This window comes from Podarcis tiliguerta (genome assembly GCF_965153285.1).
Source record: "Podarcis tiliguerta genome assembly, chromosome: 2".
Taxonomy (NCBI): domain Eukaryota; kingdom Metazoa; phylum Chordata; class Lepidosauria; order Squamata; family Lacertidae; genus Podarcis; species Podarcis tiliguerta.
In genome coordinates, this window is record NC_139535.1 from 82,353,315 (window position 1) to 82,380,743 (window position 27,429).

The 27,429-nt window shown below is 42.4% G+C and overlaps 1 protein-coding gene across 5 annotated transcripts in view; it reads right to left on the reverse strand.

Annotated features, from left to right (window-relative positions):
* MYH10 (myosin heavy chain 10) overlaps positions 1-26,939 on the reverse strand; it is a 71,039-nt gene extending 44,100 nt beyond the window's left edge. Inside the window, exons 1-6 of one of the 5 annotated variants that reach the window (XM_083429658.1) lie at positions 26,564-26,633; positions 20,135-20,507; positions 14,811-14,967; positions 5,559-5,586; positions 2,734-2,836; positions 230-259 (exon numbers count right to left, since the gene is read on the reverse strand). In XM_083429658.1, the coding sequence (XP_083285784.1) occupies positions 230-259; positions 2,734-2,836; positions 5,559-5,586; positions 14,811-14,967; positions 20,135-20,482 (666 nt within the window). In that variant the 5' untranslated portion in view covers positions 20,483-20,507; positions 26,564-26,633. Of the gene's footprint in view, positions 1-229; positions 260-2,733; positions 2,837-5,558; positions 5,587-14,810; positions 14,968-20,134; positions 20,508-26,241; positions 26,414-26,563 lie in introns of those variants that run through there. The other 4 variants (XM_083429659.1, XM_083429662.1, XM_083429661.1 and 1 more) reach the window with 4 other exon arrangements.
* Positions 26,940-27,429: the final 490 nt, after the last annotated feature.

A 27,429-nucleotide genomic window follows, 5' to 3' on the forward strand; every position in this document is an offset into this window, starting at 1 on the left:
AATCTGTGCCTGACTACTTTGTCAGTTACACTGAGTGATATGCACGCTCAAAGGACAATTACATCGGTGTTTCTGTACATGTGCAATAATGAAGTTTACTCTTAGCTGCATGCCTGTAGCAGAAATTACTTGTATACTTATATTGGATGTTGACAGGTAGTCTCCTAAAAATGTAAAACAAGAATGATTAAGCCTATATAAAGTTTAGAAGCATAAAAAAGACACTTGCCTGGTGCTTCACTGGCTTAGGTGACTCGGGCTGTTTGTTGTAAACAAACAAATTCACATGTTAGCAAATCTGACCTTGCCTTCCCATCCATCGCCAAGATTTCACTCTCATATACATGCTAGTATATTTTCTTTAGCCACTATGTTCATTGTGGCAACAGCTAAATTTTAGCCAGATAGAATAAAATGTGAACTTCATTCAAGGAAAGCTGAAGAACTAAAAGTACTTTTTAATCTTATTTCATGACTCCAGGTCTGATACTGGCTTCTTTTAGAAAAGGTATAGATTGGTAATACAATATACGCTGTATGCTCTCAAGACTTAATTAAATACAATGTTTCCAAAAGGTTCTGACCAAAAAAACCCCACCTAGAATTTTTATTTTCTGGATCACATAGAAGTCTCTAGGCAGTGTATTTAGTTTCCTTTGCCAGGATTCAACAGGCCTGATGTGCATTCAGGGCCTCCAACCTGCATACAGATGTGTGCATGCAAGAGCTGCTCTTATCTTTTGTGAGATGATGTGTGCACTGTTTTGCACATGCAGGGGAATTCCTAACTCGGAAGAAAACACAACGCCAACATGTAGAACTCCATATGTGAATCAGAACTCTGTATCACGCTAGCGTATTTCCCAAACTTGGGATACAGTAGCACACAAATTGCCAAAGTTTACATATGGGTACCGTGCCACACAAAAAAATTCCAAAATCCAACAAACTAAGATGTAGTTTTCTTTATCCATAATGCCTTTTAACAAAATTGGATTATCCGCACAAGGGATGCTAAATAAAACCTATTTATTAAAGATGCAATGTCAAATATTGGTTCATAGAAAGCAACACAACTAAGACCAATGGTGAAAAATTCAATCCTGTGCTTCTATGACATCAATTAGACAACTCAAGTACTCATTTATATTGCACTATACAATAAATATTGTGGGCAGATAAAGCCCATGTTCCGAAATATGGTGCCTTCTTCACAGCTATAAGGCAATAGCAGTTTAAAGAAGAACACCATGCTCTACAAATGTTTGTCAAAACAAGAAAAAGTTTCGGAAGGCAACAGTAGAGAGTTTTCAGATGAAAGTTACACAAACAGATGTTTAAATGTTGCAAGCTGCAGAATTAAAGGAGGGTATGCCTTCACAGTGTCTTCAGAGGTGATTTAATGGTGTTCCATTTCTCACTTCCCCATAAAGCAGGAAAGGTGTATCTGTTCTGCACGTGCATACATACAGTGTACACACAAACCTATACCACCAGAACTAGTGGAAACCAAGATATGGACTGCCAGGGACAGAGGGTATGTTTTGTGCCCAACTACAACACCATCCCAAATTCACTATTCTTCTGTCAAAAAGGGTTAATCAACCATTCATTCACATGAACAACAAGCGTATACTCAGATACCATTTTGGTACGGGACTAAACCCCAGCAACAGAGGAAGGGACTGGTTTTATGTCCTATACTTCATCTTGCTGTCGATTTTGCTCCACAAAACTCATTGCTAGCCTTTGAGATCCAAGACAGTTCCATGAATAATCCTTCCTTGGATTCCATTTTTTGGGGTATGCTCAAGTACTGGTCTTCAAGTGGTGGGCTGGGACCCACGAGTGTGTTGTGTCCTGATTCAATGTGGGTTATAACAGCTGGGACTATTAGGATGCAAATATATGGCAAAATTTAAGAAATGGGTCCCCAAATGCATATTTGGGTTAAAAGTGGTTCCTGGAACTGAAAACTTAAAAGTTACCTGTGCCAGAGTTAACAGACTCCTAGGATTTATATCTATTAAATGCCCAACGACGTTAAATTTTTTAGTCCCCAGTTACAGGGCACATCTCTATCTAGAGGAATAGCAGCCAGCCAACTGCACACTAAAAGCAATAGTACAGGATCACTTGAAGGCCTCCTTACATCTCAAATATACATCACAAAAATCCTTATGCTAACAGCAAGAACTTAAGGAGACATTGCAATATCCAAGAGAGCACAAAAGTGGGGCAATGAATTTTAATTCAAGAACATGTTTTGCTTTGCTATAGAACTTAGCATATGGCACCACAAAAACTAATGCCAACGGTGTATTGTACAATACATATTTCTATTTTAATAATTCATTGTATCAACACACACACACTGGATTTTACTGAATTGTTTCCAAAGACAATTGTAACAGCAAGAGGGTTGTTATGTACACATAGCAATTTGAAATCTACCAAGCTGGCATCCAACTGCTTATTCTTTGTAACTTCTAATAGAGAGCAATTGTAGCACAACTATTAGGTGGCTATTCCCTTAAACTAAAGCAAGTACTTTGTTGAATGGATAATGAAGCAAACAGCAGTGCTTACAAACTGATTCCAACTTTAAGTGGCCTGTTTTCCAACACTTGTTTATCATGGACAGGGTCTCGGAAGCAGACTTCAAAGCAAGGTATTAACCTTATTTACAGATTACAACAATTACAAATTAAGGAAATACCATGTAAAACTTACAGGAATATTGTGGTCCTTTCTTCCTTTATGAGAGGAAGCAACATGTGCAAGATACTGAATGACTTTCTTGGTGTTTTCTGTTTTCCCAGCACCTGATTCACCTCTGCAAGAACACACATAATTTAAAGCTAGATTTGTAGAAGAGAAACAACAATCAGGCTTTCACTACAACTTAATGTCTAGGATAATTTTATTCATGCTAGGTTGGGACAACCGCAAGGTACTTTCTGGTTCCTGAGATGTGAAAAGATGCTGAATTGAGTTGTTCGGTAGTGAGTTTTATGTAAAACCACTGTTGTACAGCAGATACACTTGGTACTGAGAACACTTTTCACTGAAGGAACTCTGTCAATGAGGCAGCTTGCTGTTCCAACTGAAAACACACTAAAGGTATTTCAGTAAGAACTTACGATGGTGGGTTTTAAATAATGAAAACCAGACATTCCGAGCTAACTTCTAAAAGCACTCTTCAGTCACCCAGTGGTAAAGAACCAACACTCTAGTGAGTTTGGGATAGTTCAATCAGTAGAGCAGGAGACTTGATCTCAGGGTTGTGGGTTCCAGCCCCACCTTGGACAAAACACTCCTTCATTGCAGGAGGTTGGACTAGATGAGCCTCGTGGTCCCTTCCAATTCTACAATTCTATCTGAAGTCACCTCCGCCACTCAGGAACTACCATTTGAGTCTCCCTCAACAGTTTGCCACTCCTGTTTCAATTGCTTAGGAAAAAGGAAAGATGAGACAGTGATATACAAGCTGAGAACAAAAAAAGGAATCTCCTTGAACAGTATATAAATTTGCACAACCATTCTCAAGTTGCCCGATGTAAGACTTCTACAAACATGAATATGTATTGCTGCATATGAAGTAGTAGTCACTTGAGAAAGAGCCCCAAGTTTCCTTATGCCTTTTGGAGTAACAGAATTTAAAGGATCTAGCTAAAGGGTGGGGAATGCTTCATGTACAATATCCAAATTACCGCTATTTTATAATCAATTTCATATGGTCCATCTAAAAGGTAAAGGTAAAGGTACCCCTGCCCATACGGGTCAGTCGTGTCCGACTCTAGGGTTGCGCGCTCATCTCGCTCAAGAGGCCGGGAGCCGGCACCGCCCGAAGACACTTCCGGATCACATGGTCAGCGTGACAAAGCTGCATCTGGCGAGCAAGCACCAGCGCCGCACATGGAAACGCCATTTACCTTCCCGCTATAAAGCGGTACCTATTTATCTACTTGCACTTAGGAGTGCTTTCGAACTGCTAGGCGGGCAGCAGCTTGGACCGAACAACAAGAGCTCACCCCGCCACGGGGATTCGAACTGCCGACCTTACAATCAGCAAGTCCTAGGCACTGCAGTTTTACCCACAGCGCCACCTGCGTCCCCTAGATGGTCCATCTAGCTTCCACATATATGAAAAGGAAAAAGGATAACTTTAAGCAGGTATTCAATGTGTCAAGTATAGGTTCTATTCTCTTTATAAGCAGTGGCTGCAAAGCTGAAATTGAAGTTAATTCTCCGCGCGCGCCCCCACTAGTGTATTGTTGCCAGATGGTGAACTATACAAGATTTCCTGGAATAGGAATACTTGATGAAAGAGGACACACACACTCCTGGCCTTTAGAACACTTTTGGATCATTCCATTACTGATTTTCATATTTCACTGCCAAATAGACTTGTTATATACTGGAGACATATGTTCACCGATATTAACTTATTAGTTACGTATGGGGTTCCCACTGACTAACCCAAAACTTTTACATTTTTCACTGGTTTTATTATGTGACAAATGATCCTCAGAAGACAGACTGAAGACCTCATTAGTCCTCTCATCTCCCCCTGTATCTTCAGTGACTTTGCCTCTTGACTTCTGTATTCCTTATGAATCTGTGAATTATGAATGAAAGATGTTTGAGGTAAAAGACAGTGACTGCCTTGGCAACCACGTGAATGGCGCGGATAGTGTGAAGTGGGGTTACTGCCCTTCACTAAACCCCTAAATAGCTGGAAGTCACTCTTCCAGATCTCACATGAATGATATCCTTAGATTTATAGCCTAATCCAGGCATAGGCAAGCTTCGGGCCTCCAGATGTTTTAGCCTACAACTCCCATGATCCGTAGCTAACCGGATCAGTGGTCAGAGATGATGGGAATTGAGAGCCAGTGTGGTGTAGCTGTTAAGAGCGGTAGTCTCATAATCTGGGGAACCGGGTTCGTGTCTCCGCTCCTCCACATGCAGCTGCTGGGTGACCTTGGGCTAGTCACACTTCTCTGAAGTCTCTCAGCCCCACTCACCTCACAGAGTGTTTGTTGTGGGGGAGGAAGGGAAAGGAGAATGTTAGCCGCTTTGAGACTCCTTGAAGGGAGTGAAAGGCGGGAGATCAAATCCAAACTCCTCTTCTTCTTCTAGTCCAAAACATATGGAGGGCCGAAGTTTGCCTATGCCTGGCCTAATCCATCCTAAAGCCATGGTAACAAGTGGCAGCAAGAGTTGGCTTGCAACAGGAGCTAGAATAACAGTTGCGAGAGCAAGCAGTGAACTGTGAAGTTCCCAGTTCCAAGCTCACCTCCATGAAGGCACTGGACACACTAGATCCAGTTCCTACTAAGGCAGGAATGCCACAGCCGGCCTCCTGCAACGGAACTGCAGTACATAGTTTGGTAATAATGATCTCTGCCACCCGTGAGATTGTTCAGTGAATAAAGTTAAATGTTAACTCTTGTGTAACTCATCTTAGGAGCCCCTGTTCCCAGTGAATCTGACAAATAGTAGTCATCACACTATCACAGAACAAAGCTAAGCTCCAAAATGCATTTACTTACGTGCAAAGAATTGATTGGTCCTCACGATCTGCAAAGGAAAAGGGAACAATTTATGATTGACATTTTGGTGCACATATTTTGCTAGTAAGGTACGCAGAGACAGAAAACCTGAGAGGAGGGAGAGTAAAGGTGATAAGAAGTTGCCAGGAATAGCTAGAACCATAATATTATCCAAACGCAAATTCTCACCACTGTAACATCTATCCACAACCCCCCTAATTTTTAAATCAAATCACCCGGACAAGGTGAGTGTAGGCACATGTATATATGCAGTCCTTCAGGCACCCTCGATTTAAACTATGGAAGACTTATAAGGTTAAAACATGCCCTGAACTGAGCCTGAAAGTGGTGTTAACTTAAACAAAGGTCATACAAGGTACTAACCGAACAAGGTTTGACCGATATGCTGCCAAGGCTCGTTATTTTATACTACCGCTGACAAAAGGGCTCTCTGCATAGGTCTACAGTAGAGAGACAAGAATGTCACCACTTCAACACGCCTACCATACATCCCCCTTCCTTTGGAGCTACCAGCCTTTTGGGGGCAAGTAAGCAAATTTGGAATTTTGAGCAAGTGCCATGGGCACCAGTCACACAAAGTGGCTGCTGTAGGGGTACAGCATAACACAGAATAGTTATGACATTTTTTAAAAAGACAGGAGCACAAAATAGTCACACCACCAATGGGAAATACCTATATTAGCTGCAACTTTATTTGCTCAGAAAGCAGCTCATTGCACCTCTCCTCTGTTAAGAATAGATAGGAGTGTGGATGTCCAGTCCTGGCATCTAATAAAATATGGGCATGTTTCAGAGGTGTGTGTTCAGTGTAGGAGAGGGCTGAGCAAGTGTAAACAGGAACTGAGCAAGAACAGAAAACAGTTTCTTGTGCATTGTGGATTTCTGAAGGCGTATTTACTGTGACCTCACAAAGGCACCATAGGAGGTACAGCCTGTGACTGCCGAAATGGCCGGAAAACCTCATATGAAAGCAAAGCAAAGACAAATAACTATTCAAACAACTATACAACCTAGCCTCCTCTGGAAAGAGCTCTTTCAGCAAGTATTGTTGAAGTTTGGTATTGAGGTGCCAACCAGCCATAGAACTATCAAGTCTCATTTCACCATACATTTTTTTCTTTCAGGGACTGCTCATACAATGTATATGTTTTTGACATAACCAGCTGGTGAAAGATTTGAAATGAAAACTCGTAATTTTAAAATATTGCCTTAAAGGTGATGTGTCGTGTCAGATACAAGCCCTATCCACTTAAAAAGATTAATGTTTAAACTTATATTTGTAGAAGAAATGTTAGCATATTGAAAAGCACACACAGATATAAACTAACGTAGTACCCTTCGGGAATCATTCAACAATAAGCAGAAATAAATGCAGCTGTTACAGATCACTTTGACATTCATGGAACACAAAAATATGGTTATGTTATAGCAGCAGATAATTTATAGGGCTGCCTATGTCTGTGCGGAGCAAAGGATGGAAACTTAAGCATTATTTCCTTCAAAGAAAATTTATAAAGGCAGATAGAATGCTTTTGCCTCATTTCTGCCACCAACAGCAGACTGCAAACTGAGCCAGAAGCAGAATATGAAGCAAGAGAAGAGCACAGTTTGGACTGGGCTTCTGAGGTAATTTAGAAAATAGAAATAATGAAAAACAAAGTAAATGGCTGGAGATACTTTGGAATAACTAGTAGACTGTGCTACACAACATATGATGAGCTTTTCCACCAATTTCCCTAGTGCTCAGAAGATTAATTCATTCTTTACTTGCCACAGAAATCTTGGGCAAAGGGAGACTTACTATTACAATTTGTATTCTAATTCACCATCAATGCATGGGCAGCAACTTCCACTTTTTCCTCTTTATTAGCATTGCTCTTCATTTTATTTATTTTTTGAGGGAGAGGACAGTGTTTAATATTAAGCCTTGTAAAGACAAAAAACCAAGTGTTTTGACCAGGCACCCCCAACCAACCTTCGGCCCTCCAGATGTTTTGGACTACAATTCCCATCATCCCTGACCACTGGTCCTGTTAGCTAGGGATCATAGGAGTTGTAGGCCAAAACATCTGGAAGGCTGCAGGTTGGGGATGCCTGGTTTAGACCAACACTGCTTTGTCAGTTACAACTTTAAAGAGCTTTGAGTTGACATAAGTAAGACTTGGGGACTAGGACACTCCTCACCACAATGAGCAGCTACAATTGCTTTTGTGTTGATACAGCAGAAAAGGAGATGTTGGCCTTTCAATACTTAAAAAACCCACAAGGAAGTATGCTTCTAGGAGAACAATATCAGAAAAGCTTTGTGGGGGGGAAATTTAAATGAGAATTTACCTGACAGGATTTACCTGTTATATTTCATCATAAGCTATTTCCTTCTTTTTAATTATTTATAGTTTCTACATTTCTGTTTCTTGAACAAAGAAAAACTGTGCACCTCGTGTGTCTGTAACTGGGTAATAAAAAGGACAGCCTTTCATAACGAACCATTTTTCATTTTAATCTGCAGTGCTATAGAACTCAGGTGAAGTAAAGTCCAACTGAATATCTCCATAAGTGAAGTGCAAGCTCCTTCATGGGAGGAAGCAAGTGTTTGCTGCCAGCTCCACATGGCTGGTAGGCAGCAAGCAAGCTGGGCCATAAGGAGAGTAGGAAAACCACCCCGGCCACTTCTCTCACCCACAAACTTCCTTCCAAACCAACCAGAATGCAACAGTGCAGGCCCTTCTAGTTCCAGCAATTATTTTGCATCACTCTGCCATTCCCATCTCCCGCATCATACAGGGTCACCAACACAGCACCCACAGGTAAAATGAATGAAGACCTTTGTGAGTGCCTGTGAAGCACTGTGCCTAGTGTGGTGATCCTCACACTAGGTGATCTTGGGCCAGTCACTACCTCTCAGCCTAACCTGGGATCTTCTGAATAAATACTATTGCTATGAACTGTTTGGAGGAACACAATACATCCCCCACCTTCCTAGTACTGTACTATGTCATTAAACCAATACAGAGAAGTATGTGTGTGTGTGAGAATACTGGACAGTTTGAAAAATAACTATTAATAACAATGCCAATGAAACTAGGTTAATCATGACCCCAGCTTGGCAATATAGTTTACAGGAAACTCATTCAACATTAAACTGTTTTTGTAAGAGTTAACAGACTCCATCCTCTAAATACAGCATGCCCAAAGCAGACATACACAAACGCCAGAAAAGTAATGCCAATGTTTATACAAGGGCAGCTATTACTTTTAAACCTAGTTATAAAACTTTCAGAAACACTTGTCTGAACACAACTCGTTTTGAAAAATGAAGTGAGTTTATAAAGAGAACTCTGGAGTTAATTCATGTTCATAATGTAGCCAAAGTGTATTACTGGACATGCACGCAAGAACATCAGTTAAGAAATTTTGTACCCTGACTAAGTTTATCAAAGTTACTTATTTTTTACAAGCTTCTTTAAGTTAGATTTCATGCATTAATGTTTAATAGAACGGTTAAGTCCAGTAGCATCTAGCAAGGCAGCACAGGTAGTAATGCGCTGTTAAGCCATCTTCCCAATGCCAGGTATCATTGCCTGTTATTGAGAAGGGGGAGACAAGGCACTGGAGAGCTCAGCATGGCAGGATTGCCTCTGCTGTTGCACCTGTACACCACTAAACTCTCCACTGCCCTGCCCCTCTACGTAACCAGCAGCAATGAAGTACTGGGAAGTCAGGTGAGCAGCACAGCCCCACCCACACTGCCCCACCAGCCACTACAGGTTAACTCACTAGCCGTTTTGCTAACAGAACAGCCTTGTGGGCAACTCTGTATATCTGTATATCTAACAGCTTTACTGTATCATAATTCACTGAAAGAAAAGGTCTAAGTTTAGTATAATCATTTAAATTATCCTATACAGTGGACACTCAGGTTGCAAACGTGATCCGTGTGGGATGCACGTTCGCAACCTGCAGCAAGCATGAATGACTGAACAAGAACTTATCATCTGTAATTTGGTATCAAGTGCCACTCAATCAAATGCATGCTTATTCACAGCTACCGTCAAATTCAATGGCATTTACTCCCAAGTGTGCAAAATATTACAACCTCCACATAAAAGCAAGTACTTCAAGCGGTGGTAGAGATGTAGCTCTGCACAGTGTTACGTGCTGCTGCTTTCTGCATTTTAAGAGCATGCATCTAAGGTCAGCACAAGGCAAACATCACATGAGCTAGGACTTTATGCTAACCATTTTATGTAAGGAATTTTTAAATCAAGGTACTACCAAATTTATCTTTTAGCATTCTATTCTATCAAAGTTTATTGAAGCAAAAAAGGATGTAATTCATTTAACCAGCCCCATCCATTGAAGCCTTGCGCAAGGACTTCGACTTGTGCAAGAGTACTTTCTCCTCCTACTCCCCTCAGCATCCCCCCAAAACTGTCTGGGAATTTTGTGGGGTGGGGGAGAATCCCAAGAACAGGGGGCAGAAGAGGGAGATTTCAGCTTGCCACACTTAGAAGAATGTCACAGTGAATTCCACCCAGAGGCATTATCTTGAAAAAGGCAATGAAGCAAAGCAAATGCATAAAATGCTTCTTTATCCTGAAAAGGGGGCGGGGGGGAGGGATGCTTTCCACTAGTTTGTAACCTCTACCTTTGGCTTCAAACCTGATCGGCCTGAAGTTTTCTCCCTTCATGAATTTTTATCTTCAAAGTAAGCAAGCCTGCTTTTCCTGCATTCCTAGAGAACACTCACTTATCTCCTCATTCTCGTCTGTGTACCTCCAAGATTTCTTCCAGTTATCAAACACTGTGAGAAATCATATGCTTATTTGGAATACTGTGTACCGTTTCTGGTCACTTCACCTCAAAAAGGATAATTGCAGAGTTGGAAAAGGTTCAGAAAAAAAGGCAACCAAAATGATCAAGACAAGCAGTGGAGAAACTCCCCCGTGAAGAAAGATTAGTTTCGAGAAAAAGCAAGAGGGGACATGATTGAAGTGTGAAAATGTATGCACAGTGTGGAGAAAGTGGTTAGAATTTTCCCCCCTCCCACTCAGAGGAACTCATGGGCAACCACTGAAGCTGAATGTTGAAGGAGAAAGCACTCCTTCACACACCATACAGCTAAACTATGGTATCTGCTCCCACGAGAGGCTGTGATGGCCACCAACTTAGATGGCTATAAAATAAGATTAGACAAATTCATAGAGGATAAGGCTATCAGTTTCTGGGCCAAAGCTCTACAGATGTAGTCGGTTTCCACCTCCCATCACCCCCCTGAACGTGCCCCTGGGGCTGCTGGGAGATGGAGTCCAACAAAACCTGGAGGGCCATAGCTTCCCAGCCCCTGCTCTAGGATATCCCACACACAGCACGGCACAAAGACCTTGAAAACGAACATTCAAGTTGACTGAATTTACTGTTAGACACAGTTGATGCAGCAGTTCGAAGAGAATAGCCAGACTCCTGCTCCACTTCCTGCATATGACAAAGACACAATTCATCTGACATTTTCCAGTTCTTCCCTACACACTTAAGAAACCCGTCTTGTTCTAATCCGCTGCAACACTATCATTAAATTTTATAAAAGCAGACTTTGTTTACCAACTCTTGGGCCTTTCCAAGTCCCATGAAGAGCTAAGTGAGGCTTTAGCAGGGCTGGCAGTTTGACAGAAGCAACAACTGCAACCCATTCAAAGTGCAAGGAAGATAAAGTAGGAAGAATGGCAAAATGATGAAGAAGAAAGAAAAGAAAAGGAACCCAAACACCGTAGGCCCTTCTGCAAACTAGCTAGCTGGAAAGCTAGGAATACAATAAGAACTGAATAGTTTTGAAGAACAAGCATATCAATACAGTATGAATCAAGCCAAACTTACAGGAACAAGCAGAACAATTGAGTTAGGCCAGTGAGAGAGTTTAGCAAACCTCACCTGTATGTTAGTACTACTGAATAATGGAGGAAGGAAACCCCCCACAATTGACAACACATTTTAAGTTCATCCAGATCGAACCTGTAAGGAAATTTGGGGAGCTGCAAATATGACTTCCAAAATTCTGTGGTGGATTTTCTGGATGTAACTAAATTCTTTTCATAGCGGCCTATGCTAGATGAGGATTCTAGACATCATATATGCCACAAGAAACCTGAGGCCTCCACGCCTACTTCAAAGTGCAGATACTTCCCCTATTACACCAGAGAGCCAATTTTCAGATGCTTTGCAGTAGCTCAAGCTGAAACCCCCTCCATTTTTGCAATTTTGATATGCAGATTCAAAATAGGGTGCATCCATTTTTTTAGTAGAATTTTCGTTTTTCTCATCTTTCCTGTAAATTCTGAGAAAATCTAGTAATCACCAGCATACTGTCCAAATTTAATTTCCCCCCAGGAAGCTAGACACTGTGTGAGATGGAAACACCCCCTCCCAAGCTCCTCCACTCCCCCAAACAGAACAAGCGGCCTAAATGACCCTCAACGCAGTGGTACAAATTTTAAAAGCACAGAAGTTGTCCTCAAAGTGTACAATAGATGAGCCTTCCTGCTTTGGCTCATCTTCCTTTTTTCTTTTTTCCCCCTATTTTTCTTTTTATTTTTCTTTTATCTTTTCCATAGTTGCTTATGTTCTGTGTTATGTACTTTGATATTTTTTGTAGTTTTTTAAGTTTTTCCCCCCATTACTATTAAGGAATTTTCCTTTGTAATTTTGGTTGTCTATATTTATATGTACCTGTTTAAAGCAAAATAAAAGTTATTTTTTAAAAAATAAATTAAATAAGAAGTTGTCCCCAAGACGCAAGCAGCTTAGTCAAGCCTGCCTTTAAAAGGGTAGCACAAATCATCCCTAATGTAATTCAAAGATTCTTCAAGCTCTCCCTCAGTGGTTACTCCCACCTATGTTAAAGGCTTGGATACCTACAGAGCAGTGTGACTGCTTCTCTCCGAATTCCTTGGGCCCCTGCATGATCACTGAGGTCTTTGTGGGAGTCACTTTTAGTGGTCCACCGTGGCTCAAATCCATAGTTGGTATCCAACAGGAGCTGTACACTTAGTATTACTGGCCCCATTTTATGGAACTCCCTTCCAGCTGATGTCAGGCAGCAGCCGCCACCATTCCCTGCCCCCCCCCCAAAAAACTTCTGGTGCCTACTGAAGACTTTAATATTATTATTATTCCAGTAGGCATTGTAATTGAGGTTTGATTTTATAGTTTTGACCGATTTATATTTTTTGCACCGTATTCCTGCAAACCACTTAAGAGATGACTGTAGTTAAGCAGTATATAAATTGTTTGATATATAAATAAATCACGCACGTGTCCCCAGTCCTGGAGGCAGAGAGCACAGCTTTTCAATGCTCTGCCTTTCATGTACCAGAAGCAACAACTGTAGTTTTAATAATGCCAAGTGTTAAAGCGCAACAGCTGCCAAGTGCTCCATTCTCCAGTCCTTTCTTCACTTGGCAGTGAAGTCATGGAACAGAATTATCTCCTCAAAGCCTATTGCCTGAAATTTATTCCCATTTCCCATTTGAGAGAGGCCAAAACTTGAGGGCTCCAATTAATGTTAAACATCATGCTAACAGTCTTTAATGCATTAATATCTATTAAGGCAATTTAACCATTCATAAAAGATTCTGCTGACAAACTCCAGGGATAACAATGTGATTAGCGAGAAGTGGAAGCCCCCAAGGGGCAAATTTTCTGCAAGTGGTTTCATTTAGTCTGCAAAGTCTTCCGTAAGTAAGTACTAAGCATCTCTTCGAGTGTAGAATGTGGAGTCCCTCTGCCCCAAGGATCGGCACTGGGACCTGTGCTTTTCAACTTGTTCATAAACTACCTAGAGTTGGGAGTCAGCAGGGAAGTAGCCAAGTTTGCTGATGGTGGTAAATTGTTAAGGGTGGTTAAAACAAAGCAGTGCTGTGAAGCTTTCCAAAAGGATCTCTCCAAACTGAGAGAATGCATGGGAAAATGACAGATACAACTCAATTTTAAAAATCATAAAAATGATAAAACATCAGGGTGAAAACCAGTATCTCAAAGTGATATCCACTACTTCCATGTAGTTTTCTTTAATAGGTAAACATAAAAGACCCCTGAACGGTTAAGTCGAGTCAAAGTTTTCTTTCATAACCCTGAAAGGATAGATAAAAAGGCAGAATATTTGAGTACCGGCAATAGGCTTTGAACAGTGGAGTAGCCCAGACTCGCAAAGGACTTAACATCTAGTACTTCTGAGGACATTTCCAGGTCAGAGGATTCAGTTGCACAACGGCAATTGGAAAATCCAAGAACTAGATCTCTCTCTCTCTCTCTCTCTCTCTCTCTGTGTGTGTGTGTGTGTGTTTGTGTATGTGTGGTGCCCTAAAAAGTCTTCCCCATTTTATTTTAAGTATATTGGCTGCCTACTAACTGAAGTTCTTAAGATGGCAGAGTATAAATATATCATATAACCACAACCTATGAAGGCCAAGGGAAAAGTGAAACAGGTCAGTTTTACCAACAGGAAGGTAAAAATGTAGCATATATGGATAGGCAGATACTGAAAATGATTCCCGGCTACGTATTCAACACTTTGAAGTGTGCAGAAACTCTGAAAATGCTGTAGCATAATCTTCTTGTAGCCATTTTTCACAGCATCTCATGCGTGAAACAGAAGCCATGCATCCAACTCCTCAAGTAGCAAGGGAAATATGAAGTTTGAAAATTTGCTCCTTCACAGTAGGGTTCACCCCTCTCTCCCCATTGTCAGTTTCAGAGTTAGTTCTCACTAAAAAGCTTGGAGGGGGAGAGATAATTCATCTGAGGTTTTAATTAATTTAACCAGCATCGAAGAACTTGTCAGACAGTGGTATTTGGGTAATTGAGAACTTAGCAAGATGTGGTAGGTAGAGTAGCATTTTACTCTATAGTGCATTATTTGGGTGTTTCTATATTTAACAATATGGCATACAAACTGATTGAAACATCTGTGCAGTAAGCAAAATTTGTGAAATCCATATTTAGAATGTCTCCAATGTGATTCGTAACATTCTTTTAAATACACTGGTAGCTACCTTAATAACTTTCGTTGGTAGCCATGGTATGGATATATCAAATAACCTAAGAAGTCATTGGGAAAGTATAAACAGGTCAGTTTTACCGACAGAAAGGTGCAAATGTAGCATACGAAAAAGGCAGATACCAAAAATGATTCCCAGCTGCATACTTAACACTTTACGTTTAAAGTGTGCATCTTACCTTGCAACATGCATCGATATGCTGATTCAGATATTGCATAAATATGTGGAGGCATCTCATGGCGTTTCTTTCCTCTGTACATTTCAATGATGTTCTCGGAGTAAATTGGGAGGTTCTTGTAAGGATTTATGACTACACAGAAGAGCCCGGAGTATGTCTACAGGGAGGGGGAAGAAAAGTTGATTAGTCTCTCCCAACCTGCATTAACCTAATCTGTATGTACTACTGTTTATTTGTTTTAACTGATTGTTAAATAAATAAAACTTTTCCCCCATTATCTTTGGTTTAATTCACGATGCTAAATTGTGGATAAGAGTGAACAGGAAAGCATGCAGGTGTAGAGTTATAAAATAGTGGCTAATTCACTCCTACTGCACTGTTGGAAAATAAGCCATGGTTTGGCTTAGAATTACACATGAACTATGGCTCATTGATTGTCTAAACCATGGTTTGTCCTGCAACCAAGGTTTGCTTTTGGTTTACACCTTGTGGTTTGTCAAACCACATGCCTAGCAGGAGCAGAGATGAGAAAGATGCTTGTTATTTTCTAAATATGCAGCAACATGCTTGCTCTTTCACATACTGCCATAATTTGGCTTAGCGTGACATGCAAACTGAGCCACTGATTCCTATCCATTCTGTCCTTAACCACACAATGCTCAATGCTTTGTTTTTGTTCAGAAACATACACAAGGTACTGTTAGCTTACACACATTTCACTCCTGCATAGATACAAACAAGCAAGTGGGGGAGACATGTTCCACACTACAGCATTATTGAAATAAAGGTACTTGGTGGGTCTTTTAGAAGACTTCAGCTGCAAAAAAAATAGTTTACCACTATAGCTCATGTCAACGTTGGGGATGGGGGGAACAGCACAAGGTCTGGAGCTGATGTTTATTTGCCCTCCCTACTTAAACCAGCAGAGGAAAAATTCAGATGACAACCAAGCACATAGAAAGAGTGTTGCATTTCACTGGTGCAGAAAAAGATTTTAAGCTCTCCACTTTGCTTACTGGATCTTGGATGGACTGGTGACATCTCACAGGAACCTCCAGAACCTTCATGAGATCTCCCCAGAGTCTAATAAGCAATGTAGAGGGCTTAAAAGCTCTCTCTGCCTTCCGGGTGGGGCAAGGCCCACTCGGCACACCAGCTTCAGAAAGGTCACATGGAGGAGGGGAAATCTGTGGTTGTTCTGATTATAAGTGATCTCAGCTTTATGCACACTCCCTCTGAAAATAACCCTGTGCAAGTTGCAAGCCTACTGTATACTATGACCGCAGTCTGGGCATGGATAATGGAAAAGCTCTAGCCTCAAGACTGATGCTGGTACCTCTTTGCATAACTAGATGCCCCATTTGCTGCAAGTCAGAGTCTTGCTAGATTTTAAGCCAAAGATATTAGACCATCTTAAAACACAGACCCAAATATATTTTTTGAAATTCTGCTTCTCAAGTGAAGGGACAATACATAATCTGTAGCAGTAGCAGCATATAAACCTGTGTCCTATATTCCCCTTCCTCAGTAGTGCACTGTTCTACAACTTTCTTAGGATTTGGGGTCCTCACTTCAGCTGCCACTTCCTAAGGAGGAACAGAACAATATTTTCCGCTAGCGGGCTCCTCAATTCCATAAGTAGAAGGCTAGTTTATCTATGCCATACTATTAAGTAGCCTAGAAATGGGAACGTTATTAAAAAAAAAAAGCAATAAAAGAGAAGACCATCATGTGCGCTGTTCTACAACTCATGTTAGTGTGAAGATTTAACCTAATAATACTGAACAAGATGAAAAACAGATCGAAGTACACACATAAAAAAAGCGAATTCGTGTATTGAGGTAGCGTGGGGGGAATACTTATTTATGCCTCCTCATCAGCAGGTTTTTGAAACTTAATGCTACTACAACACTAGACAGTATTGCTTAGTAATTTGAAATCTACATAAAGCCCACAAAGCATCCTGAAGGAAAATATGGTACAATCTGTCACAGTTATCGTTGGAGTGTGGATATTTGTGGAACCCTGTCAAGAGTACATTCCAGCATTCCTAGCCCCTTTTGAACAATAAGACCTAAGACTTGTTCTTCAAGAAAAGGAAGCTATCAGTTGCTTGAATTTGGCAGGGTTTTCAATTGCTTATCATGTAAGCAGTGGAAAATATTATATTCAATTTAATTATAATTTCATTATCACAGAATGCATATGTCCTTTACGCTGATCCTAGCAGTTTAGTCCGGTACATCTGTACTTCTGCAAAGTGAAGAATTTGTAGAGAAATTAGTACAATCACAATAGCCAAAGCAAGAATTCTGGTTTTTTTAAAAAATAAAATCAAGTCTCTAGTCATCCTACAGAAGCTCAAAAGTGGTCCTCTGGTTACAAAGTAAAGTTTATGTACCCCACATAATTTCATAATCACTTCCTCCTAAACCTCCTACTGTCTACCATGTTCTCAGCTCTCTGGGGGCAGCCCTTAAGACAACTCACAAAAAACGCCCAAATCAACCACTTGATACAAAACACAGTGCAAAGTAAATTTGCATTGTATTGATTTTCATGGTTTATTTTGAAAAGTAGAAGGCAAATTTCCGCAGTAGAGTATTTCCTGATTCGCTGAATACAAATGTGGCGTTGCATTTGGCTACAGCTCCTCTTTCAAATACCATTTTATAGCTCAAGCACAAATTTTCCTTTCCTAATGCAATTTAAATATGAATTTCTTCACTTCAGGTGTTTCTAAAACAGAAGGCTGCATAGACTGTTTGCCTAGAATATGTGGTACAATATGACTCAACTCAATACTGTGATTTAAACATTTCATGTATTATTAACATTGACTTCTTTTTCTTGGTGTAGAAATTAAGATCTATGCCAGTGCCAATAACATGCCATACAGTAACTGTTTTGTTGAATTATAGTTATTCACTTTGAACTAGACGTCAAAATAAGTTACCAATCTCAGATCTGGCATGGAAAGATTCAGATTTTGAAATTTTAAACATTTCCATTAGAATTTTTATACTGAGAGTCACCTAAAGATCAAAATCAAGTCTTTCTAACGCTGCTACCCCCTTTTAAAAGAAGTGGAGGTGTGGGGAATTGAACTGAGGATCTTCTACATGCAAAGCATGTGCCCTACCATTGAGCTACAGCTTTCCCCTTGAGTTTTTACTACCTATTTAATATGTGCATTGGATAAATGTAGGACATACCAATGGATAAACCCAGGACCCTAAGGTGACGTTATTTCTAGATACTGTGCTGCGCCCACCCCCCTTTGTAGTTCTACCTTGCTTTTTCTTCTGTCTTGAGAAAATAGAGCAGAAAGAAAGAAATATATTAGTGAAGGACAGAAGGGAGTCTGAAGCTTCAAGTTTTCTTGTTGTGTCTTGACATAGGAACGTATGGAAGGGGAAGAGCATGAATCAGCTATTAGAGTATGTAGGATGCAGCAGACTGCTATAGTTTGACTACATTTAGTATTTGAGGGAGGGGAGAAGGAATTTATAAGCTTATGTGAAGTTATTTACTGTTATCCAAAAACCATGTAAAGGGTGGAAGGGTGACTTTGGGAGTTATTTAGGTGGGCTGAGGAAATATTGCCACTGTTACTATTTTTTGAAAAATGGGGGAAAGTTGAGTGATTTTAAAAGGGGGCATATTTGTATTTAATTTGGTAAAGCCAAACAAGCAGCCACTATAAGATTCTGAAAGATGGGGCACATTGAAGTAGAAGTCCACCCATGCAAATTGACCCAATGTCCATTGTCATACACAATCTGGCAAGGAATATGATAGACAGTCATAGTGGGAGTAAGACTGGGAAAGAGGTACCAAGGCAAAACACATAAAAATCTAAAAATGGTGAGACTTTTTAAAAATAGCTAGTGAGGAAGTCATGTGTATTTCTTGGGGGATTGTATTCCATGAGTATGGGGCTACCAGTGAAGACCACTTGTCTTTGATATCATTCAACTATTACCACACAGAGTCTGATTTATTAAAGCAGTTTCTAGGTTCAGATATAAAGGGAGATGGTGGTTTAAGAAACTCAAAGTTTTATATTATGGCATGTGAGTGAAAAGAGGAGAAAAATTATGGGCACAATGCTCCTTTTTTCAGTCAAATAAAACACATATTATTTGGCCATTGCTGTCATACCTAAGCCATGCCTGTAAGTCAAAACTAGCACCTTGCATTGTGCACAGGACACAATTACAGATGCAATATGTACTTCGGAGCATAGATATAAGTTGGTTCCAACAAACCCAGCCCTAGATAATCTACCACATTCTGTGCCTGTGGAAAATTCTGTTTTCAGGGGCACGCCCCACACAAGAGCACATTACAGGTGTCTGGTCCTTTGAAGGTAATTTGAATTATCCAGCAATAAGAGATGCCAACCATCAAGCAGAAATGCCTAGCTGAAATCCAGCCAACAAAGCTGAATATGCATAGCGATTACTAAACTCGACCGACAAGGAGGAAGTAAGCCACATCTAGAACAGGAACCCTAAACTCCCAAAGGCCACAGGACCTGCCAGCTATCATCATCACCAAGATTCAACTTCAGCTGGTTCACTTCAGCTCCTGACCATGTCCAAACACTGAATAAGCATTCTAAGGACAGGTGCAGCCTTGGAAGAAAAAGTCAAGTCTGCATATCCTCACCAGTTGCAACAGCAGCTTGCAAGTCAGCTCTCCTATTTTCCTAACACTGCATGTTGCTGCCAGTTACCCAAGAGGGGGAGGCAAGGCCACAGCATTGGGGGGAGTCAGATTAGCTCCCTGCTGCTTTGTCCCTCCCCCTCTCAGTAACAACAGTGATGCTTTGGGAAGGTAGGAGAGCAATGTTTCACCCATGCCACCTCTCTTGACTGCTACTGACTACTTGTCTATGCCCCAAAACTATGACCAAGACCAGGGGCGAAAACCTCATCATTCTTTTTTACCACCCCAAATCGAAGAACAAAAGAAGCTTGGAAAGAAAAGGCTCCAGTCACACAATGAAGAGATGTTCGTGACCAGATCCAAAGCCTTCCTGGCCACAAATGCTGAAGCATTCAAAAATGTTTTGTGTGTCCTGGTCACCTTATCACTACCCCACAGTCAAAAGTATCAAGAGCCACAGACTATCTAATAAGAAAAAGTAGGGCGATTATCAGAACCCTAACCACACTGTGGATCAAGTTACAAGTTATACATAACATCAGGCTGGCATTAAAAAAGATACAGGTAATTTTTCACATTTCAGTCAATAAGGAAGCTGTTGTTGGTGGCTCCATGGTCCAGTAAAGGCCAGTCAAATAATTATTACTTACATAAATGAGCCCAGAGTAGTATCGGTCCTTCAAATTATGTAGAACAGAGGCCTCATTTAAGCAGGTTAATTCTGCCATGTCTTCCACTTTAGAAAATTTGGGAGGGTTCATCTTCTGAATGTCATCTTTGTTGACAACTGCTTTCTTCCCATTCTCAGCCAGTTCAACCAGCACTTCATCTCCCCTCTCCTCTTTGATGCTTGCAGCTTCAAAGCCATGACGTTCTGAAGGAATCCACACAAGTTTTTTAGCAGTCCAGTCAGCCTGTGTAGCAGGGTTGTAGATTACTGCCCTGTCCACAAAGAGATATCTCTCAGGGTCCTCCTGTCCAATCCTCTGCGCCATCATGAGGGAATTAACAAATAACTGCAACCTAGGGGGAAAAAATGAAAACAGAAGTAGCAGTCACTATTAATACATGAACCTGAATTGGCTGGTTTCTCAAACTCAGCAGATTCTACAGCTAGAGCACTGAATAATCTCAAGGATGTATACCCAAATAGGGGATTTAGCAGATTCTGCAGAAATGGGTGCTTATGAAAGCGAAACATCCTATGAAACCAGGCCATTTCTGTAAGAAAGCATATTTGCTCCAATGTAATGCTCATCCTTGCTTAATAAGAGCCCCATCTGTAGCCATGCAAGTATTTGCATCTCAGCTTGCTTTTCCCATTTACTTTCAATGCACTGACACTGCAGCCCACCAAGACAAAGGTGGCGTTGTGGTCTAAACCACCAAACCTCTTGGGTTTGCTGATCATAAGGTCGGCAGTTTGAATCCAAGCGATGGGTGAGTTCCCATTGTTTTGTCCCAGCTCCTGCCAACCTAGCAGCTCGAAAGCGTAACAGAACCAGTAGATAAATAGGTACCAGAGTCGCGGGAAGGTAAACAGCGTTTCCATGTGCTCTGGCTACCGTCACGTTGTCCCATTGCACCAGATGCGTTTTAGTTATGCTGGCCACATGACCCAGAAAGCTGTCTGTGGACAAACTCCAGTTGATTGAACTTAACGGTCCAGTCAAACCAAAGGCTGCAATCTTATAAACATTTAAGCTAGGGACAAATATTCAACTCTACAGGGCTTATTTTCAATTAAACATGTACACTACACTGCATTTCCCTATGCCAAAGTACTTTGATGCAGGATCCCAGTTTCTGTATAGAATGGCTTTAACTTTATAAAGTTATATTTAGTACTGTACAGTTTGTTTTTGGTGCAGTAACAGAAATAATGGATTACCACTCCATGACAGCTCCACAGCTGTCAGTGCATTCAGTAGTTTCACAACTACCTGTCCAATACATAATAAGAAGCATCAGCAACTTCTGAAGGAGGATAAACCAGCTGAGTTGCCAACTAGGCTCTGCTGGAAGATGGTAGGCAAACAGAAGCAGTGTTCGAAATTCCCCAAGCGCCAAGCACATTTTGCTACTGGCACAGGTCCAACTGCAACTACCTTGAGATTTCTGGACACCAAAGTTGGCAAACACATGTTTAAAAACCTCTGCCTTAGTCCAGAGTGAATTTCTACTGTGTGTTTTTCTACTTCTTGCATACTGGGACAAGTGAACTTTTGTAAGAGGAAGCTACAGTCAAGCAATGTAGTTGAGATCACAGAATTGTAGCATTGGAAGAGACCCCGAGGGTCATCTGGCCCAAGCTCCTAGTGTGGTGTAGTGGTTAAGAGCGGTGGACTCGTAATCTGGGGAACCGGGTTTGATTCCCTGCTCCTCCACATGCAGCTATTGGGTGACCTTAGGCCAGTCACACTTCTCTGAAGTCTCTCAGCCCCACTCACCTGACAGAGTGTTTGTTGTGGGTAAGGAAGGGAAAAGGAGATTGTTAGCCTCTCTGAGACTCCTTCAGGTAGTGATAAAGCGGGATATCAAATCCAAATCCATTGTGGCGACTGTAACCTAGGTTTAAGGTGCCATTTGGCACCTAGCTTATATATCTGAGTTTCTAACACTGAACAGAAGTGGGGGCTTGGAGATTTCAAAGGCCAAAATTCCAACGTAACAAAAGATTCCATCCATAGCAGGCCTGATAAATGCTGAGGAACTTAGGGGTATTCCCCATCCCTCTCATCTGGAAGAACTATACTGTAATACCATATCTTCAGCATGTTGTTTGCTGTCCTTCAAGTGACCCTGGACTAGAGTGGTAGAAGAAATGTTTCCTTTCATTCTGTCTTCCAGCAGGCCCTATCTAAGTCTTCAATGGGATGCGTAAAGATGCAGGAGGTCCGAGAAACCATTTAGCAGTCTGAACCTTAGTTCAGGGGATTTTTGGCTGGAGATGCGCAATCAACTTAAAACAAGTACAGTGGTACCTCGGGTTACATATGCTTCAGGTTACAGATTCCGCTAACCCAGAAATAGTGCTTCAGGTTAAGAACTTTGCTTCAGGATAAAAACAGAAATCATGCTCCGGCGGTGCGGCAGCAGCAGCGGAGGCCCCATTAGCTAAAGTGGTGCTTCAGGTTAAGAACAGACCTCCAGAACGAATTAAGTACTTAACCCGAGGTACCACTGTATTCTCCTCCTAGCACCTTTTCCCCTGAATGAAGATAAATACCCAATTAACCTAATATCTTTAACTCTCCAATCCAGGCATAGGCAAACTCGGCCCTCCATATGTTTTGGGACTACAATTCCCATCATCCTTGACCACTGGTCCTGTTAGCTAGGGATGATGGGAATTGTAGTCTCAAAAAAACCATCTGGAGGGCCGAGTTTGCCTATGACTGCTCCAATCCTTCTTTTGATACAAAATTATTCCTTGTGGGTAACCTACAGCCCTGAGCCTAATTACAAAAGCTACCCACTTCTCTGGGAAAAGTAATCAGTTCCTCCTTTAGCAGCCAGCTGGGCAGGGAGTAAGAGATTGTGCTTCCAGAGAAAGAAAGGAAAGGGCCCGCCCCCTGGTCCTGTGTACTTTTGGCTTTGGCATATCCATTCCGACTACCAGCATGTGGCTGTTGACCAAAAAAAGCAAAGGTTCCCCACCAATGCTGTAATACCAGCCATACTTAAATCTTCAGGCGAATCACTTGAATAAAATTCCTAAACTCAGATCAGCTTGGTCATAAGTCTAGAAATAGTGACCAGCATAACTTAAGCATGGCACTTAAGCATAGGTGACATAAAATGCATGTTAGTAGCTATGACTGCAAAATAAATGTTGAGCCTATGTGTAATACTGGAACATAAACATGGGAATGTTGATCCATAGCAGAATAAGTAATACTTCTGAAAATAATCAATTACAGCAGTTTAAATGAAATTACATTATTTCTGCCATAGCCAAGACACGCATTTAGAAATATATTGTCAGCACAGAATCAAGTTTAAGAAATTTAGGCAGAAACTTAAGAGACCAAGTAAAATGAAGTTCTGTGCTGTGCATTTCCTTTAATAATAAGTTACCTGAAACTTACTACAGACACAAAATGCCAGCCAACAAATTCACTTGGATGTGCTCTGGAGCTGAACCAAAGTTTTACCGATCCTGGAACACTAAGGCAATCAAAGGGCAGATGTTCAGATTTGATGCAACTGGTGATGTTTTGAAATATATCAAATTTAACAGTGAAGAGGACACTATCTAAAGTTAAGGAAAAATATTGCTTCATTGGTTTATTTGATGCATTGCATAACTACTATATCCAACCCAACCCTGCTTTGTCTAAAAACATGGTCAAGCAAGTTAAAATGTTAATTCTTCCCATGAAAGATAAAATTCATGATGTGTTAAGTAGGTATCATGCAATTATGTTTTGCTAGGACACCTTCCAAATGCAAGTGTTTGCTATCCTATTTTTTAGCATATAAATCATTTTATTATAATGGACAACATTTTTGTAAAGATTACCAAAAAATAAAAATAAAGTTGCCCAACGTAACATTCATTTACAAATATTGCCATGGATTCTGGCCTGCAGGTTAATAACATTTCCTGCACTGCTCTAGACAAACAGGTCACAGTTTTCTCTGCTGGGTGGCTGCTTTGTGCTGACTTGTTCACCACCATCCTGGAACAATTTTTACTAAGAGTCCTAACCCAGCCTAAGCCTCTCACCATTTCAATTGAAGTACAACAATCCAACACTCGTTTTAAAGGAGGCAGTTTTAAGAATTATGCATGCATTAGGTTGTATTCAACTAACTTTTACTCAGAATGGACCGAACTTCATCATGGGCATTCATTTCAATGGGTTTGCATTGAGTACAAGTTAGTTGAATACAACCCATTCAAGTCTATTCTCCTTCAAGGGAGACACCTACATGTCAGACTGATAAATTACTATAGCTGAATAAAGTGTGAAGTCATTCAATCCACCAGAGGGCCATGAAGCAGCCTGCCTTACTTGCTGCAGACCAGATGAATTCACATCAGTAGACCAAGAAATGACTACAGTAAGCATAGCTAAGGAGGAATAGTGCTATAGAATAAACTGCTCAAAAGAAGGTTCCAAGAAGGAAAATAAGGAGAAGTAAGGTTGCTCCAATTGAAACTAGAACCCAAATAAGTCATGCCCAAAGTAAGAGCCAGTAGCTCTACAGATGCTACAGACAAATTTGACTGAAATCAAGATGGCACCTTTGAAAACACATGGAGACATCTATAGCAGTATTATTCTAGCGGGGCCCTATACTTCCAGCTGCCCTATGCACATTTATATACATACATACATTTATATACATACATATATAATACATACATACACAGCAAATTGATAGGCATTGATTTTTCCTTTCTAGGTTAAAGCTAGAACTCCAAAGCAGGCCCAGGTGTCATTCTAATACAACAAAGTAGCCAACCAACACTGTGCAACCAATATACAACCAATATTCCAGGTGAGTGCATCAGCTTAGTTTCTAGAGCAATGCAAAGAAGGAATCAACATTAAGGTCTGGAAGAATACAGTCACATGGCGGAGGGGTGTGTGTGTGCTCCCAAATGGGTTACCTGGGCAACCTTAGTTTGTCACACAGTTGGATAGGACCTCTGTTGTTTGCCATTCAGAGAAACCAGCACTAAGTGTTAAGAAAAGATCACTTGTCAGGCTACATCACTCTTTTCACATCATCAGACAACAGTGACTAGAATAAGAAAAGAGTAGAGTAAACGATGGGTGGGGCGAGGTTTTAGAGGTTCCGTGCAGCCATTTCAAGGACATTGAAGCATCTTACATACACCTGGAGCATCTCACATGAGGAACAGAACAATGCTACGTAGCCCACTAGGTCAAGCAGTTTTGCGTGCTTGTTGTGAACTGGCCGGTAGTTTCGAAATTAAGTGGTAGCAGCTCCCAAGTTTGGAACCAGTTGTGACCAGCACCCACGGTGAAGGACAAAAGGGCTGCGTGACAACTTCCCAGTCCTTACCGCCAACCCACGGAAGGGCGTCAAGACCTCTTCATTGGGCAGGGAAATTATTTGGAAAAGCGGGGTTACGGCCAACCGGCGCCTTCCTAGCGGCCACACAAAAGGCACCCGGAGGGCGGGAGAGGGTAGCGCCCCTAACCCCAACCCTATATACGGCCCCCAGAGATGGATGCTACCGAAACCTCAGCCGCGTACCGACTAAACCGATGCTACCCCTCTGGCTTCAACCGCTCACCCTACCCCACGCCGTCAAGCAATCCCACCCACCCCTTAAACAAAGGGACACGTGCGCTTTTCGGCGACCCGGGCCCCGAGCAGGCAGCCCTTTTGGATACGTCTGCACCGGCGCGCATGCAGCGCGTTGCAAGGGAGGGAAATGGAAAGGACGGGAGGTGGGAGACCATTACAGGCGAGCCCCATTCATATTTCCCCCATATTTCCCAGGAGGGGGGACGTGGGCTATTCGTTTCGCGCACCTCCCTCAGAAGGTGGAGTGGGAGGGGAGGACGCCTGAAGATGAAAGCGAGGCAAGCAGGGAGGAGGAGGAGGACCGCCCCCCCCCGTCTAGGTGGGAGCAGAGACCCCGCTGCTTTCGCCTCCCCCTCCCCATCTCGTCCAGGCTAGGCGGGAAAATGTGGGGGAGGGGGAAAGAGAGGGGGGCATTCGCAGCTTCCCCTGCTTCCTCCCCGCTCCTTCTATTCCCCGCACGCCTCACCTCTTCTCCGCGCGCGCGTGCCCGCGCCGTCCTCTCGGCCGCTCAAGCTGGTCCGCTGTCTGCGGAGCCGCCTCTCCCCCCGGCGCGCGCGCGCTCTCGAACCGACTCCGCACTACCCGCCCCGCCCCCGCTCCCGGCGCCTTTAGCGCCACACCGAGCTCTCCCCACCTCCTCTCTGGCACCGCCCACCAATAGGGTGGGAGAAAAAGAAAGTTGCTGGGCTGCCCCGTTGGTCGCCTCGCCCGCCTATCGGCGGTTTTCCTCGCCGCCTATTGGTCATTCCCTTTAGACCCGCCCCCGTCCAAGCCAGGCTCATAGCAACCTTCGCAAAGCTTCTCGTCCGAAATTCCATCTCCTCTCGCTTCACCGACCCTTTGCGAGGCCTCGGATTGGCTGGCTGCCTCTGCCTATCAATGGGAAGCAGCCCTTCCAGTGCTGGGCGTCTTTACGCTTGTCACCCGAGCGTATTGGAATAGAGGCGGGACATTGGACGGCTGCGGTTGTCCCGTTTTGCGGCGGCGGCTGCTGCTGCTGCTCCTCCTTTCCTCGCCGAGGTCAAAGCGAGCTCGGACCAGAGTGGCGCCGCGCGGGGTCAGGTGCAGCGGCCGTGGTAATGCGCGCGCGCCGTGCGGCCGAGCAGCGCTGCAGCCTTTGCTCCCGCTGGGGTGCATGTGTCGCATGTAGCAGCACCCCGCCCACTTGCGCCGCATGCATCTGCAAGCAGCTGCAGTTGCCGCGCGCGCCATCGCCCTCCTCCCTCTCTGCGTGCCTGGTGTAATTAGGACATGCACTAGCGCGGTGCGTGTAGCGGGCTGCCCATCCTGTGGTGCTGCGTGTAGCGTTGCGGGAGCAGAGTCACCCCAAGCGCTGAGGCCTTGGGGTACGATGCGCGCCGCGCCCCACCCGCCGCATAGGCCGTGGCATTGTAGCAAATCCAGACCCTGCATTGACTCCCTCCTTCCCTCCCTCTTACAGACCCCTCTACTTTACACATCGTCCGTGTTGACCATTTCCCTCATACCTGGTACAAAAGCAAGAATGCTTTTTGCATTGCATTCCTGCAGTGAATTAGATGTCTTAAAGTACCACTCCCTTTCTCATGGAAAACTACCCTTTCATTCACCTGGGAGGTGATTTTCTGCAAAGACTGCAGTACAAATAACGTCATCTAAATTGCTTTTCCTCGCC